Here is a 14558-nt window from a genome sequence, read left to right as displayed (position 1 = left end):
CCCCCCCCCTCCCGGGGGTTCCTCGTGGCACCCCGCGTGGGAACGCCGATCGCAAAAGCGTCGGACAACGTCTCAAGACGAAAAGATTTTGAAATTGGAGTCCCAACACTCCCAACCGGTCCAGATTTCCGGTGTCGCGCGAATCGACGCGGGAAAACGCGCCTTGCGCGACAATGGATGTTCCGCGATCGATGCAAGGCTCGTCCTTATACCACGTTCGTGCGGAAACGTGCCTCATTGAAAATCAACAACAGATGTGATCTCATACCGGAATGACGATTGAATTCTCAGACTTCGATCAAATTCCAATTGACTTAGGCCCGTTTCTACCAACGCAGATTAACTTTAATCTCGGTTCAACTTACTCTTTGTCTTTTTCTAGTTCTAAAGATTAGAAAAAGACGAAGAGTAAGTAGAACCGAGATTAAAGTTAATCTACATTGGTGGAAATGGGCATTAATCAGCAATTAACTCGACCGGTTGAATTACTCATTGCATAATTTCTAGTTATAAATCGTTGCTTCCGATCTAATCCTTTTTTCGTGTTTTATTAAATGACAATTATTTTATATCTATACTAAAATAAAAATTATGTAGAACTTGTATTTGATTAAATCAATCATTAATTAACTTAATCAACGATTAGCTCAGTAGAACTGTTTATTGCGAAACGTTCAACTAGGCAAGTTATCTTTTAATCTTTATTTCTACATATTAAACTACAAAATTTAGTTCTATTTATGATTGTTGAGTACCAAAAGTATCGCCTGGTAAGTTAATTAAACTATTCGGCGTTCGATCGCAATCGGCTCTCAGGTGAATAAAACTGAATCGTGTCGAGTAAAACGCAATTTTTATTTGGAAATTTTATTTAAATATAGCGGCTAGCGCGTACGGAAAGATGGTAAAAAAAAAAAACGCGGTGATAATCGCATTTTCGACATTGGCAAGGATCGACCCATCGCCAACGACACTAAATAATTACGAAGCAAAAACGATGCGCATCGCAATCTTGAAATAAAAAAAAAGAATTGAGAACTTATTTGAATATCTTATAAATATCTATTATATGTATACAATGTGTGTTAACTGCCGCGTTTTAATCACTAAATCCTTACAAAGATGGCGAAGACCACTCATGGTGTTGCACACTTAAAACTTAGTAATTAACTTAATTAGAAATAATTGCTCTTACTATCCCTTACAATTTGTACTGTCGCGTTATTGCGAATATTATGACTCACACTCAGCTTTGGGGTAACTTTTGAAGTGTCAGTCTTGCACGTGATGCTACCAAATCTGTTATTTACATGACGCATACACAGGCAAAAACTCTCTCTTTTTGAAGAGAACTTCCGAGATTCCCTTAGTTACTTCTGTCCATTCTTTTTAGCTTCTAACTTTTTATCGATCTCTCACGTTGTTAAAGAGAAGATGTATACGAAATTGCTTCTTTTTCTTTCAGAGTACATTACTCGGGTAACTGCTACAGCAAGGCCATATAGTGAAGATATTTATATATAGGCATAACTGTGGAACACTATCGGGCCGATACCCGTGAGTTTTCCTGCTTGATCCGATCAATCGTGCAATCTTCTTAATCGGTTAAATTATTAAATGTATATACAGCGTTCAACGCGTTTAAATGGTGACGGAAACGGTTTCCGTCTCGTGTGTATTAAATATCGGCGCGTATGTATAAAGTGTTTCGAGATCGTTTCGTTGAAAATCTATTACAAAAGCGTTAAATAATCGCTCTATTAACAATTATAGTTACAGGTGCTGCGGCAAATCGCGCCAATTTTTACGTTTATCGTTAACGGTAATCGAAGGCACGTATTGGAGAAGATTGTGGCTCGTTCTTACTACTGCTTGAACGATTTTACGAATGTCTTGTGAAAAGGAACCTTGGCGCGATCAATTCCTAAGCTAGTCTTCCGTGAACGCGGAATCTGTATAAACACGTGTAGTCTAGTTGCCCGTGATTGGTCTGTATCCTCAATTCTATGTATTCGTATGGTTTATTGATCTCTGTGTTCTGCGTAAAAAAAATTAAGGATTACTGTGTGTAGTCCTAATAAATCTAATCAATAAAATAAAAACATGTATAAAAATAAAACACAAATAAGGCAACTTATATGTATAAAGAAAAATAAATTTATTAAAGAATATTAAAAATAAATTTACCTGAACTGGAAAATATTGCAAACTTTCATCGGAATACGTGAATTCGTACTCCCCGAACATCACTGGCTCAAGATCGTTTTCATTCAATAATCCCTACAGCAATAAGAATATTTAAAAAATATTATGTTTAATAAATGAAAGAAATTAAATAGTTCACATACCCAGACGTTGAATTTTCTGGGCGCACTCGACATGTTTTCATTTGGTAAAATCAATTTAGGCACATGCTCCAGAGTGAAACCAGTTACATAAATGAAACTTCGCAATTGTATCAGGAGGAATCCGGGAAAATCTTGGAAGGCCCAACAAACGCCAGGTTGTATCGGATTTCCCTGTATTACTGTCCGCGGATTATTGCTCTCGTAATATAATGTGAAACCGAACAAACTGAAGGCTCTCGACTTTATATCATATCGCTGAGTGCATCGCGTGCTAATAATCTGACCGCCTGTACGGTGAACAAAGCTGTTTATTATAATATTCTATTCATCAGTTATTAATGATTTATTGACACGATACAATACCTGCCGTTTCCAAAGCATAATCTACTTGACCCGTTTTATCCGCGTCATAAATTCGCAAAACTTCCTTTACTATCTTGCGTACATGCTCGTCCGAAGTATGAACATTTGCATTATCAAGAACTTTTTGAGCTATAAAAATATTTGTAATATATTCTCGATATTCATTACTTAATATATGACGTAACATCCAAATAGATTTTTAATATATCTTCAAACCTTCTCTGTTATGAGATGCAAGTAAACTCTGCAAGTTTTGCCCGAGATCTTCTTTCGAAATTCCGGAAGGAAAGTAGCTAAGTAAAATTTTTTCTACGTGCTTTTCTATATCCTGATTTATGGATTTTGCATTGGCGTTACAACAAGATTTTAATTCTGAGTACAATTTGCGTAATTCTTCTAATTCGTCTTTAATAACTTCAAGTTCGCTGTATGCTATATCTTTTAATTCGCTGACACCTAGTTTATTTTCCACATTAATAATTTTGTCCTGGAAAGATAACTACTGTAGAACTCGAGATCTTCGTAATTATTAATTTTTAATAATATATAAGTGCAAGTGTGGCATGGCAGACAGCACATTGGTCTATCGTGCCAGAGATCCCGGGTTCGATCCCAGTAGAAACCAAAATGTTTACGCTCGTGTCTCCTCTCGGAAAAGGCCGGCAATTTTCCGAGAGTATTCTTGCCATATAGAAACACCTCTTGAAAAATTCGCCGTTCTAAATCAGTATTAAAACTATAAGTCCCATATACTTGTGGCAATTGAATTCATACCACAAGCATATGAGAGAGGTGTAACACAGGCCAGAGACCTAACGTAAGAAAAAAATAATAGAAATTCATAGACTTACAGCATACTCCTTCCGGAAAGCGGCATCGCTTTGCTTACGATCTTCTACAGTTCGAGTAATATTAATAAGATAGTCCTACAAAATGATATAAGTAGGTCATGGAACACAAAATATATATAACTGCACAAAAAAATTGTATATTTATACCATTTGATGCGTCTGTCTATTCTCAAGCATTTCTATCCTGTTGACTAAATCAGCTTTGTTAACAAAATTTTCTTCAATTGTTTCATTGTCAGTCAATATTTTTTCAATAATTTTATTTCGACGGTCCTCCCATTGTACATTATTTAATGATTTTTCTACTGCTGTTTCAGTCACAGTTGTAGCGTCAGAGAGAAGCGACAAACATTGTACTATACACCAACCACCTGAAACAAATTTCATATCTATAAACATTTCACAATTCAAATGCGATTATTGCAATCTCCTTCTCCTGTTACTGTATTGAACTTGTTACAGCGTTCCAACACAAAGTTAGTGCCACAAATCTGTCCAATTATTAAATTTACAATCACAGAGATCTCAAATACATCTTAAATTTTAATGGCACAGAACGATTACAATGATGTAATTGTTCAAAGTGGAACTATTATTACAATATGGTAACTGAGAGAAGGATAGACGAAGAAACTCACCGTTCAGATGATACCGATCGCGATCACGATTCCAAGTATTTCAAGCACAACATGCTCCGACTTTTTAACGCCCACAGTAGAGTAATCCTCCCCCTATCCTTCTCCCACAATAAAATTTTTATTTTTCGCTTTTTAGATTAGGTTCGTTAAATGCTCAATTGTGACACTATGACGCTATATCACTCTAATGGACTGTATTCAAAAGACTACTAATTTCATATACATAAAAAATATTTTATTAAGTATGAACGTGTTTTTACAATATAGATATTATCTAACGACAGTAATATAACTATTACATCAAAATATTGTTATATCTTTGAAGCGTGTAAAAATGAAAACAATACATGTGTGGTGGTTAACTGAAAAAAATGTTATTTCATTTAATAACGATTAAATTATATATTATGCATTTTATAATATCTATAGGATTAAATATTGTGTAGAACATAAAATATTTAATAAAATATATATAATGTGTAACAGAAAAATGACTAAGAGTGATATGACCAGTTAGTTCATGAAATATAACACAGTACATGACCAGTTAGTTCTTGAAATATAACACAATATATAATTATATGTAAAATATATAGAACATCACACACACAATATATGTATAATTGTGCGTAAAATATATCGATAAATATTTATATATCTTCACACAATAAAATATTAATCTACTAATAAATCAAACAATAAGCAAAGAGGTACTGATAGACAATATGTGTATATATCGTAAAGAATATTTCATTATCTGATTTAAATAAGTAAATCATAGGATATTCATAGTCGATTCTTATATTCAAGACCGTCTTAAGTACAATCTTAAGATGTCACAAATCAATCAGAGGGTGATATTCATGGTCCGTTCTTACTTTAACGTTCCGTCTTAAGTCATGTCTTAAAATGCTAATGCAATCTTGGCTTATGACATTTTAAGACTATACTTAAGACAGTCTCAAATATATAAGAATCGAATATGAATACCGGCTAGAGTCGTATTAGCATCTTAAGATGCTTAAGATTACCTAAGATGATCTTGAAATAAGAACGGATTATGAATACCGGCCATAGAATTTTTGAAATAATATACGATATATTATATGGTAAATATATACGCAAAAGTATTAAATGTCAAAATATTAAACAATTAGGAGAATTATTAAGTAGACATTCTATTCATAGCATTATCAAAATTTTGTAGTAATGTGGCAACAAATAATGGTGATATATATTGATTTTATTATAGAATGAAAAAATAAAAACAATGTTAAATCACACACAATTATTAATTTGAGGAATAAATGGATGAAAGAGATATTCATATTCTTAAAAATATTATATGAAAATTTTTAAGAATATCTGAAAAAATGTTATACTATCAATTGCAAAATTGCAGTATAATAGAATTTTGCTTTCATCATATATAATTTTATAAAAAAAATACGGATATTTATACCGCTTTCATCCATTTGAATTAAATTATTATATTTAGGATTATATTATCTTGACAACTTTTCAATTAATCACCACTTTATATTCCATCCAATAGGAGGTATTTCAGGCAAAGACACGTTCACACTCGGTAAGAGGTGCATGAAATAATTTTTAAGATCTGCAAGGTATTTTGTAAATGATTCAAAGGTAAAAGACATTAAGTTGCTTATATTGTTAAAGATGTGATAAGTCGTCTCAATGACACCATATTGGACATTGCGCAGAGAATCCGCAAAAGTGAAATAATGCCTCTGCGCGATGTAAGCCCCTGAAACAAAAAAAATACGAAGGCCAGGATAGGTTTATGCATCTTTCAGGTCCCACGAAAGACATTGGTCTGACATTGGTGTTTGGATTGGTTTAGATTTCATGTGGATTAATGAAAATGGAATTCAGTGATGTCTCTGATTTTCTTTTATATTCCTTCAACAAGATGAAGAAACTTACCAAACAAAAGAAGTAATGGTAAAAGTGTGATCCATAGAATCTTTGGGCCTTTCTCTTGTAGCCATTTCCTAACGCCAGTGAATCGACTCAACAGCCAAGTATCGAGTACAAGCATTCTGACGAAGAAAAAGTACATATTGTGCGTATAACGGTCCAAAGTTTGCCACAATAAGCTCCATTTGGATTCTAAAAGCAGCGAACCATAAGAAAATTAATTAAGACATATTTAATATTAATACGCAACATAACATAAAAGATAATTATTATGTTACGCTTAATTATATATTTTTATATAATTTTATTAAATATTATTTTTTACTGTATTTATATATAATTTTTCTATATTTATAAAAGATAATGTTTCTTGAATATCATTAATACCATTAGATGATCGATAAGCTTGTGAAACATAATACTGTCTTTTCCCGTCCGTTTTAAACTTGAAGAATTCGACAGTTTTCCTGAAGCAAGTGACAATAAAGGTTGTAAAATATGTGAACCATTGCACGACCCTCCAACTTTGATTAGTTTTGATCGATGATTTTACGTAAGTATCATCCAAATCGGTATCAGAATCAACATGAGATGTATCATACTTTCGAATTGGAGTATTCGCCCACGATAAGTAGCTGTTGATATAAGATTGCCTTAACTTAATTTTATTTCAACAAAAGTTTTATTTTAGTAAATGAGAAAAAATAAAAGATACCTTGACCGAAAATTTGAGGAACATCTTGGATCCGAATAAATTATTTCTTTGTGACTTGTATATTGTTTTACGTGTGTCTTCTTGTACAAAGTCGTTTTTGCTGTAGAATTCGACATACCCGCGCGTGACATGTCGTAACTATCCCCGAACTGCAAAATTCATGTATAGTTTTAAAACGCAATGTCATGATACATTAAGAAAAATAAGAGAAATAGTTCAAGATGACAAATACTTACCGAATGAGTTAGAGAGGCGGTCTCTCTCTCTTTCAAATCAGCCGTGTCCATATCGCTGATTCCGCTTTCTGTCGTTCCTCGCGAAGCTTGACTTAAATTTCGATGACTTGTTTGAGATACGATACTTCCGTTATTGTTTACGTGTATAGGCCGTCTCGACATATTGGGCATAGCTAATATACCTGGAGCGATCTCGTAACGACACTGCGACGTCGGCGAATACGTATAATCTGTCTTTGGAAAAACGCTAAAACATTCACAAATAATTTGATTTTTCGCATAAATGGTACAGGCAAATTGTTCGTTTAATTCCAATACTATTTATTAGCACCAGCAACTTGACCTACACTCTGTGACTAATGCTAATTAAGACATGCTATTATTTATAAACGTTTGTTTCTCCAACAGAAGGAATATATCTTCAAAATAAACAACATTGAATCAAACAAATGTAAGTCACAGGAAGAGGAATTCGTTATTGGCACAATGGTCGCATGCAGTAAACTCAACTGTTGCGGAGCAGATCCATGAGCGCTTGCTGCTATTTGTGTATCCTTCTAGATTGTTCAATAGCAGCAAGCGCTCACGGAACATAAGTTATGTACTGAATGCGACCAATGATTTAACATCCCAATTAAAAAGTTGCCGTTAAAAACAGGATACAGTATATACAGAATAAAACTTAAAATAGAAAAGCGCGAGTGTGGCATGATAGACAGCGCACTGGTCTATCATGCCAGAGATCCTGGGTTCGATCCCAGTAGGAACCAAAAATTTACGCTTGTGTCTCCTCTCGGAAAAGGCCGGCAATCTCCCGAGAGTATCTTTGCCCACAGAAACACCTCTCGAAAAATCCGCCGTTCGGAACCAGCATTAAAACCATAGGTCCCACATGCTTGTGGCAATTATTGAATAATCAGTGTGTGCATCACAAGCATATGAGAAAGGTGTAACACAGGCCAAAGGCCTAATGTAAGAAGTGAGTAATCTCATAATACATAAAATTTCCACAAAAATAATTAAGATTTCAAATTTCGGCAAAAATAGCTTTTGCCTGACGAAACCTAATTTCAGATCGGATTATGCCATCTTTCCTATCCGGAATTAGGTTCCGTTTTTAGGCAAAAGCTATTTTTGTGGAAATTTTATGTATTATGTAAAGAAGAAACACTTCTTTGACGATTAAAATTGTGCTTATAAAATTGCAAACTTAAAATATTCGTACTTCCACCATTCACCAGCCTGCTTGTAAATCTCGTAGGCGGATCCTGGCCTACTCGGAGGATCTTCCCTTTCTCCTTCTTCCGAAGAGTAGTCACTGGTAAATACTCTGCGTGGTGTAACACTTCTGTGTCTTCGTTCTGCTTTCTTGTCAGATGCGTCCTCCTTACTATCACTCTGACCATTGACAAATATTTGCCTTTTTGCTCGTTGACGTTCCGACCGACGTTCTGCCTTTTTTATGGTGACGACAGAACCTTCGGACTTTGTGCTTTGATTATCCGTCAGACTTTCTGTGACAGACCCCTCCTTATTCTCCTCTATGGTTTCCATGTTCTTTTCATGCGTCTTTACACTGCCAGTTCTATAGTCATATAAATACAAGTGATAAAAGTATAGCTTGTTTATAATCATTAATAGCAAAGACTTTTATGTTTAGGTTGATTACTTACAATGATCTAGAGCCAGACCTTCTGCTACTGGTTACTTCTCCAGGCGTGTGAGATCTCTCCCGGCTCCAGTTTCTGAGATCATAATGACGCTCTGTCACCTCTGGCTCCTGCTGAGGACGATTTGGAACCATAGGCGTATGGGAACGTGATCTACTTCTGCTGCGAAGCTCATAGTGATGCTGCTCGCTCTCCATTCTTCTATAGAACAAACAAGAACACCGGGTCGTAGTAGAGAAATCGTTTCTCTTAATAACTAATACTACGACCTTCCGACAAACAGTACAGACGATCAAAGGTTATCGCTCGCTTTTAGGAAAGAATCGCAGGGGCCGTTGGGGAGAACATATGCCCGAGCATATACCGCCTAAAAATAGCACCTCTCCCCGAAGGACACGGCCGCGGTCCTTTTTGCTAGATCCCTGTTTTTCTATCCTCTCCTTGCCGTGCACTTCTCGTCGAGAGCTCCGCGGACGAGCACGCGGTGCCGACTTCGCGGGCCACGAGAATTGACGAAAATTGACGAGAATCACGTCGCTCGAGACCGCTCGGTCACGTTGCGATCCGCGCGGCAACTCAACGCTCTCGGAGGAAAGAACCGACCTATCTCCCATCAACGTCGAGGACTGGCCCGCTCCGGCGGGGTTGGCGGGGTTGGCCCACCACGGCGAATTGTGCGTGACACCGCTATTTATAGAAAACTCACCGTTTCCGCGCGCGCGGCGACGCTAACGGGAGTCGGGACGCGCAACGACGACGGCGAGACGTACCTCACGTTGCGCAACACGCGCGACGCGCGAAGACCGCGGACGCGTTTCACACAGTTTCACTGTTCACACACATAAGAAAAAAAAACCAAAAAATCCAACGTACCCCGCTAACCCCTCCGGCCGCGATGTACGCGTGGGAGTACGCAAATCGTGTTCTGTTAACGCGTAGAAAACGCCAAGTGCGTGCGCATTTTGCCTGATGATTCATACTCACTTAATTCTGTTTACTGACAGGGGAGAGGGAGCACGACATCGTCATCTTCGCCCGCGGCCCGACGTTCTTTTCTTTCCTCGATTTTACCGCTAATCTACGTACGCCAATCTACGCCGACTGGTCGCGGAGCGGAACAGCGGAAGACGCGCGTCGCTTTCTGCTTCCTAGCCTAAATTTAAATCGTAGTTACGTACATCCACGTAGATCTTCATTGATCCGTAAACCCCGTAAACATGACTAAAATGGACTAAGCGAGAATCGCGCGTAATGTACAGGAACTGCAGAATGCATGTAAATGTATGCCGGTGTTGAAACACTTGTAAAAAAAGAAAAACAATGATGAAAAAAATGCAAAGCGGCGACACGGATAGACAGGAAATAACGAAAGAACAGAAAGACCTTCATATTAAAAAAAATTCAGGAATTTTTCCATTCCGTTGTGCCTACAACGCAATTCCTATAGTAATCCTGATCGCGAATGAATTGAATTTTTTATATTGAATGGAACCATACTTTTTTTCTTTACAACGCGAGTAGAACAATGATCTAAAAAAAAGAGAGGAATAAATTGATCGTCTCTTTATTTCAGTAAATGTTCTTCGGCGGAGGGAGGGAAGGCAATCCACTCTGTAGGAATCGCGTAGGATAAGATACAGGGAGATGTATGGTTTCTGTATTATTCCGTGTAACGTGAACGTGTAATTTCGATAGTTAGCTACGCCTTGAAGGTGCAATTTGACTTTTGAAAGCGGCATAAGTATTGCACTACGCGCACTACGCTATGCGGAAAGCCGTCCGTTCGGTCTGTTTCGTACACAGGTGTCATTCGGTGCCGTCGTGTTAATAAAATAAATAGGTTATGACTGTAACTGTAATACCAGTTAACATTGTATATACAATAACACCTAATATATATAAATTTAAATGTGAGTATAATAGGGTATGTCATGTAAAAATGTATAGTATATAATTTTCTAAGCTGGATAGTTACAGAGAGAGACAGGAAGAAAGAAAGATTTCTTAACCTCTAAAGAATCTCTTTTTCTCTTTTGGATATTTTTTATGATAAAATTACCAAATAAATTGTACACTTGGACTATCGAGACGTTTTGTTTTGCGAGGTAGATTACTTCTTTATTAACAATGTCAAATCGTTCATAATTAACAGATTATGTCGGACTTGGAGTTGAAGACAGGACGAAGGAGTTATGAGGAAATATTAAAGCAGCGACAGGATGAAGGATATAAAACCGCAACGACAAACGAACAGGTAGGTCTTTTGACGTAAAGCAAACTCATTATCTACGTTTATATATTATCAGATAACTAATTTTTATCCATTACTCGTCAAATATCGCTCTAATCTGTACCATAGTTTTAAAATTTATAAAATACTTATGAGCTGTAATTGTACATAATTTATGCACAAACAACTGCAGAGACTCACATAGATATTTTATTTGTACTTGACTTATTCTTGGAATCACAAATTACTATTGTTTTATTTTAATTTAAAATTTGTACAATACAGTAGTTGGAAATACCTTTCCACTGTATCTTTTCAGGCTCGCGTCGAGGAAATTGTGCTCAAGTTTTACCGATCATGCAGAGAAGGGGATCCTGTTTTACTTAGGCCCAAACACATCCAGTTCTTGAAGAAAGCAATCACTAATTTAAATGACACTTACGAGGTATCCACTACTTTTAATATCAAACAGCATTATGTGTAATATTGACTATAATATATTCAGCAGAAAAAGCAGCTTTGCAACTCTTGCCAAATTCTTTAATATGATTGATCTTGTCCTTAGTTCCTCACTGGATCTAAATGTATAAACTAATCGTATGCAAAAATTTTACAATAGTTGCAAAGCTGCTTTCTGATGAAAGCAGCCATTGCTTTTGGAGATGATTGAGGAAAAATTTCATTCTTCTTGTAACAAGGAACTTATTGAGTGTTTGTAACAATATCATATAGTGTTTGGACTCCAGTAGACCATGGCTGTGCTTCTGGATATTGCATTCACTTGCGATATTAGGAGAACGATTGGAAAGTGAGGAGTGTTCCAAGATAGCTGGCTTTCTGGCCAAATGTCAATCGTCGACAGGTGGTTTCGGCGGAGGTCCAGGACAATATCCACATTTAGCATCTACATATGCAGCAGTGAACGCATTATGCACCATTGGCACACAAGAGGCATACAATGTGATAGATAGGTAAGTAATTCAATATAATTTTTTTCGTAATAATGCTATTGTTTTAAAAATATTTTGTATATTTTTAAAATTTAGATGGGTTTTTTTGCTTAAAAATTAAAATTATTATAATTTCAGAAAGAATTTGAAACGGTTCCTAGCGTCCTTACGCGGAGAAGACGGTTCTTTCTGTATGCACGAAAACGGCGAGGTAGACATACGTGGGGCGTATTGTGCCCTTGCTGCTGCCAAGTTGACAAATGTGTACACGCCGGATATGTTCAAGAGTACCGCCGAGTGGATAGCCAAATGTCAAACATGGGAGGGTGGTTTCGGCGGTTGTCCGGGAATGGAGGCTCACGGTGGATATGCATATTGCGCTTTGGCAGCGCTTGTAATGCTTGGAAAAACAGAGCTTTGCCATTTACCGAAGTTATTGGTAAGTTCCTCTTTACGATCATAATAAGATCTTCACGTTCACATCCCTACCATTCCGCAGAGGTGGATTGTAAATAAGCAGATGCGTTTGGAAGGCGGTTTCCAAGGACGTACGAACAAATTGGTGGACGGGTGCTATTCTTTCTGGCAAGGTGGGACGTTCCCATTGATCGCCGCTATTTTGTCGACGCAGGGAAAGGGGTTTAACAATTCCGACCATTGGCTGTTCAACCAAGAGGCCTTACAAGAGTATATATTAACTTGCTGTCAGAATCCGCATGGCGGTCTTCTGGATAAACCGGGAAAGTATGTGATCACACTCTTTCGCGTCTGTAATTACCATAAATGTAATTTCATTGGCGAGTAATTTTAATCGCGTTAATCATGCGACAACTTTTTTCTCTTCTTTTTTCAGAAATCGTGACATATACCATACATGTTATGTTCTTAGTGGATTATCGATTGCGCAAAACTCACCAATAAAATCAATCATCGGAAGAAGGCTCACGAATAAGGTAGAAGTGATCCATCCCGTTTACAACGTGGAATACTCCGCCGCGAAAAAGGCGCAGGAGTATTTTCCTACTTTACCGATACCAGCCGATTGATTCGTCTTAGTTATTTAAAATGTATCTAACCATGTTTGTATGTTTTTCCTAAAAAGAGAAGAAAAGAAAAAATATCCTAAAAAAAGATGAAATTTATCTCAAACTGACCAATGATGCGCGCGTAAAAAGTTGTTTGTATATGAGAATCCATACTTGTGATATATAAAAAAAGAGAACTTTATAAAAACCACGTTAATCGATCTTGATGCACATTATTGGATATTGAAAATTAAAAGGTCGCATTTTCCCTATCTTAGTTTTATCTTATGTTAATAAAGTTTATGAAGAAGATAATAATAACTTATTTACGTCCTTGTGATGTTATAATCGTTATTTGAAATTATTTTAATTAACAGTCATATGACCTTCGATAGTGTATAAGTGTACAAATAATGCAAACGGATCCAGAGGTAAAAGATGTCTATTGCAACATGTGATTTTACACATAGATATATGTACACATATATGGATACGTAAATAATAGAATATAATTCCATTGTTATATATAATTCAATATCTACTCGAGGAAATACTAGATGCAGAAAAATACATTTTCTTACATTAATATAAAAATTAACTTTTTAATGTTTGATTCAGAACTCGCTCGACTGAATTTTTTTTTTCGATGATAAAATACCGTACACATTTTTATCTTACATGTAACAACATTACAACGGCTGTTTACCGCTCGGCATTTTGCATGATTATAAATACGGCAAGATGTCTCGCATATCGAGGACAAAATAAAGCCTAATCTGTGCTCTGCTTCTTGTTTTCTAAGAATTGGAAAGAGTAAGGGCACTAGGAGTTGGGCACAGAAGACGTCGCGCAAATAATACACTTATAAAGAGTGAAACTTCTTTATTCATACATGTTTCGACTCATTTTTGAGCCTTCCTCAGAGCAAACAAACATATATAAAGTAAAAGTTATCCTGTCATGGTGAGCTCCCGTACATCGAGAATTTCAATGCCAGAATTAAATAAAAAGAAAGAAAAGAAAATGAAAAAGAAGGGAAATATTAAAAATGTCAAATTAAAGAATATAGAAACTAATTTATCAAAAAACTTTAATAATATAATTATCCCGAAAATAGGGACGCTCACCACAATTACAAGGTACCGTATCGCAAACATTATCATGAATAATTCAAGAACCGGTTCCTGATATGTTAGCCAGTCGGTATCAGACACAGTGAGTTACTTTTTAGTTATTAGCTAGTACTAATGAAAATTGTAAAGTGATAAAAAATTTCATCAGAAGGACTTATTACTGTGTACGAGCAACACCGACTGACAAAACGTGACAACAGCTTTTATGGTTTATCTATAATTGGAAGGTAAGCCTTCGGAAGCCCCTCCATATCCGTTTGCAGGTTGAGTCCATGCGTTTGTCTTCTGATGAATATCATCTTCGAAATCAGTCTCTTCCTGTAGTGAGGTTCCTCGTCCAATATTGCAATGCTGTCCCAGTCAAAATCATGTCCCTCTTGCCACCGATGTTCCGTTATAACATTGCGAGCAGACGTGTTCCATCGGATGTGGTTCTTATGTTCCGTGATTCTTGACTT

The 14558-nt window shown here is 36.4% G+C and overlaps 2 protein-coding genes across 11 annotated transcripts in view; one reads left to right on the top strand and one right to left on the bottom strand.

Moving 5' to 3' along the window:
- Window positions 1-13073, top strand: part of Fntb (Farnesyl transferase beta subunit) — a 19906-nt gene extending 6833 nt beyond the window's left edge. The window contains exons 1-7 of one of the 4 annotated variants that reach the window (XM_018509289.1): window positions 9383-9436; window positions 10915-11016; window positions 11312-11437; window positions 11725-11963; window positions 12081-12381; window positions 12442-12686; window positions 12796-13073. In XM_018509289.1, the coding sequence (XP_018364791.1) occupies window positions 10918-11016; window positions 11312-11437; window positions 11725-11963; window positions 12081-12381; window positions 12442-12686; window positions 12796-12988 (1203 nt within the window). In that variant the 5' untranslated portion in view covers window positions 9383-9436; window positions 10915-10917 and the 3' untranslated portion in view covers window positions 12989-13073. The other 3 variants (XM_018509287.1, XM_018509288.1, XM_018509290.1) reach the window with 3 other exon arrangements.
- On the bottom strand, window positions 837-9900 carry LOC108762328 (uncharacterized). Of its 7 annotated transcripts, none has more exons than XM_018509285.1 (14): window positions 9747-9900; window positions 8766-8963; window positions 8318-8677; window positions 7093-7339; window positions 6857-7005; window positions 6529-6776; window positions 6148-6333; window positions 3710-3933; window positions 3563-3637; window positions 2928-3198; window positions 2712-2840; window positions 2349-2635; window positions 2188-2280; window positions 837-2038 (listed from the first exon to the last, which is right to left on the bottom strand). In XM_018509285.1, the coding sequence occupies exons 2-14, from the start codon at window positions 8957-8959 to the stop codon at window positions 1925-1927; spliced, it is 2577 nt and encodes an 858-aa protein (XP_018364787.1). In that variant the 5' UTR covers window positions 8960-8963; window positions 9747-9900; the 3' UTR covers window positions 837-1924. The 7 variants fall into 7 exon arrangements, with proteins under 7 accessions (XP_018364787.1, XP_018364786.1, XP_018364785.1 ...); XM_018509284.1 differs by lacking the exon at window positions 9747-9900 and adding an exon at window positions 9636-9740; XM_018509283.1 differs by lacking the exon at window positions 9747-9900 and adding an exon at window positions 9469-9596.
- Window positions 13074-14558: the final 1485 nt, after the last annotated feature.

This window comes from Trachymyrmex cornetzi, unplaced genomic scaffold (assembly GCF_001594075.2).
Source record: "Trachymyrmex cornetzi isolate Tcor2-1 unplaced genomic scaffold, Tcor1.1 scaffold296, whole genome shotgun sequence".
Lineage (NCBI taxonomy): Eukaryota > Metazoa > Arthropoda > Insecta > Hymenoptera > Formicidae > Trachymyrmex > Trachymyrmex cornetzi.
Note: the sequence above shows the minus strand (reverse complement) of the source record. Positions and strands in the feature narration are given on the sequence as shown.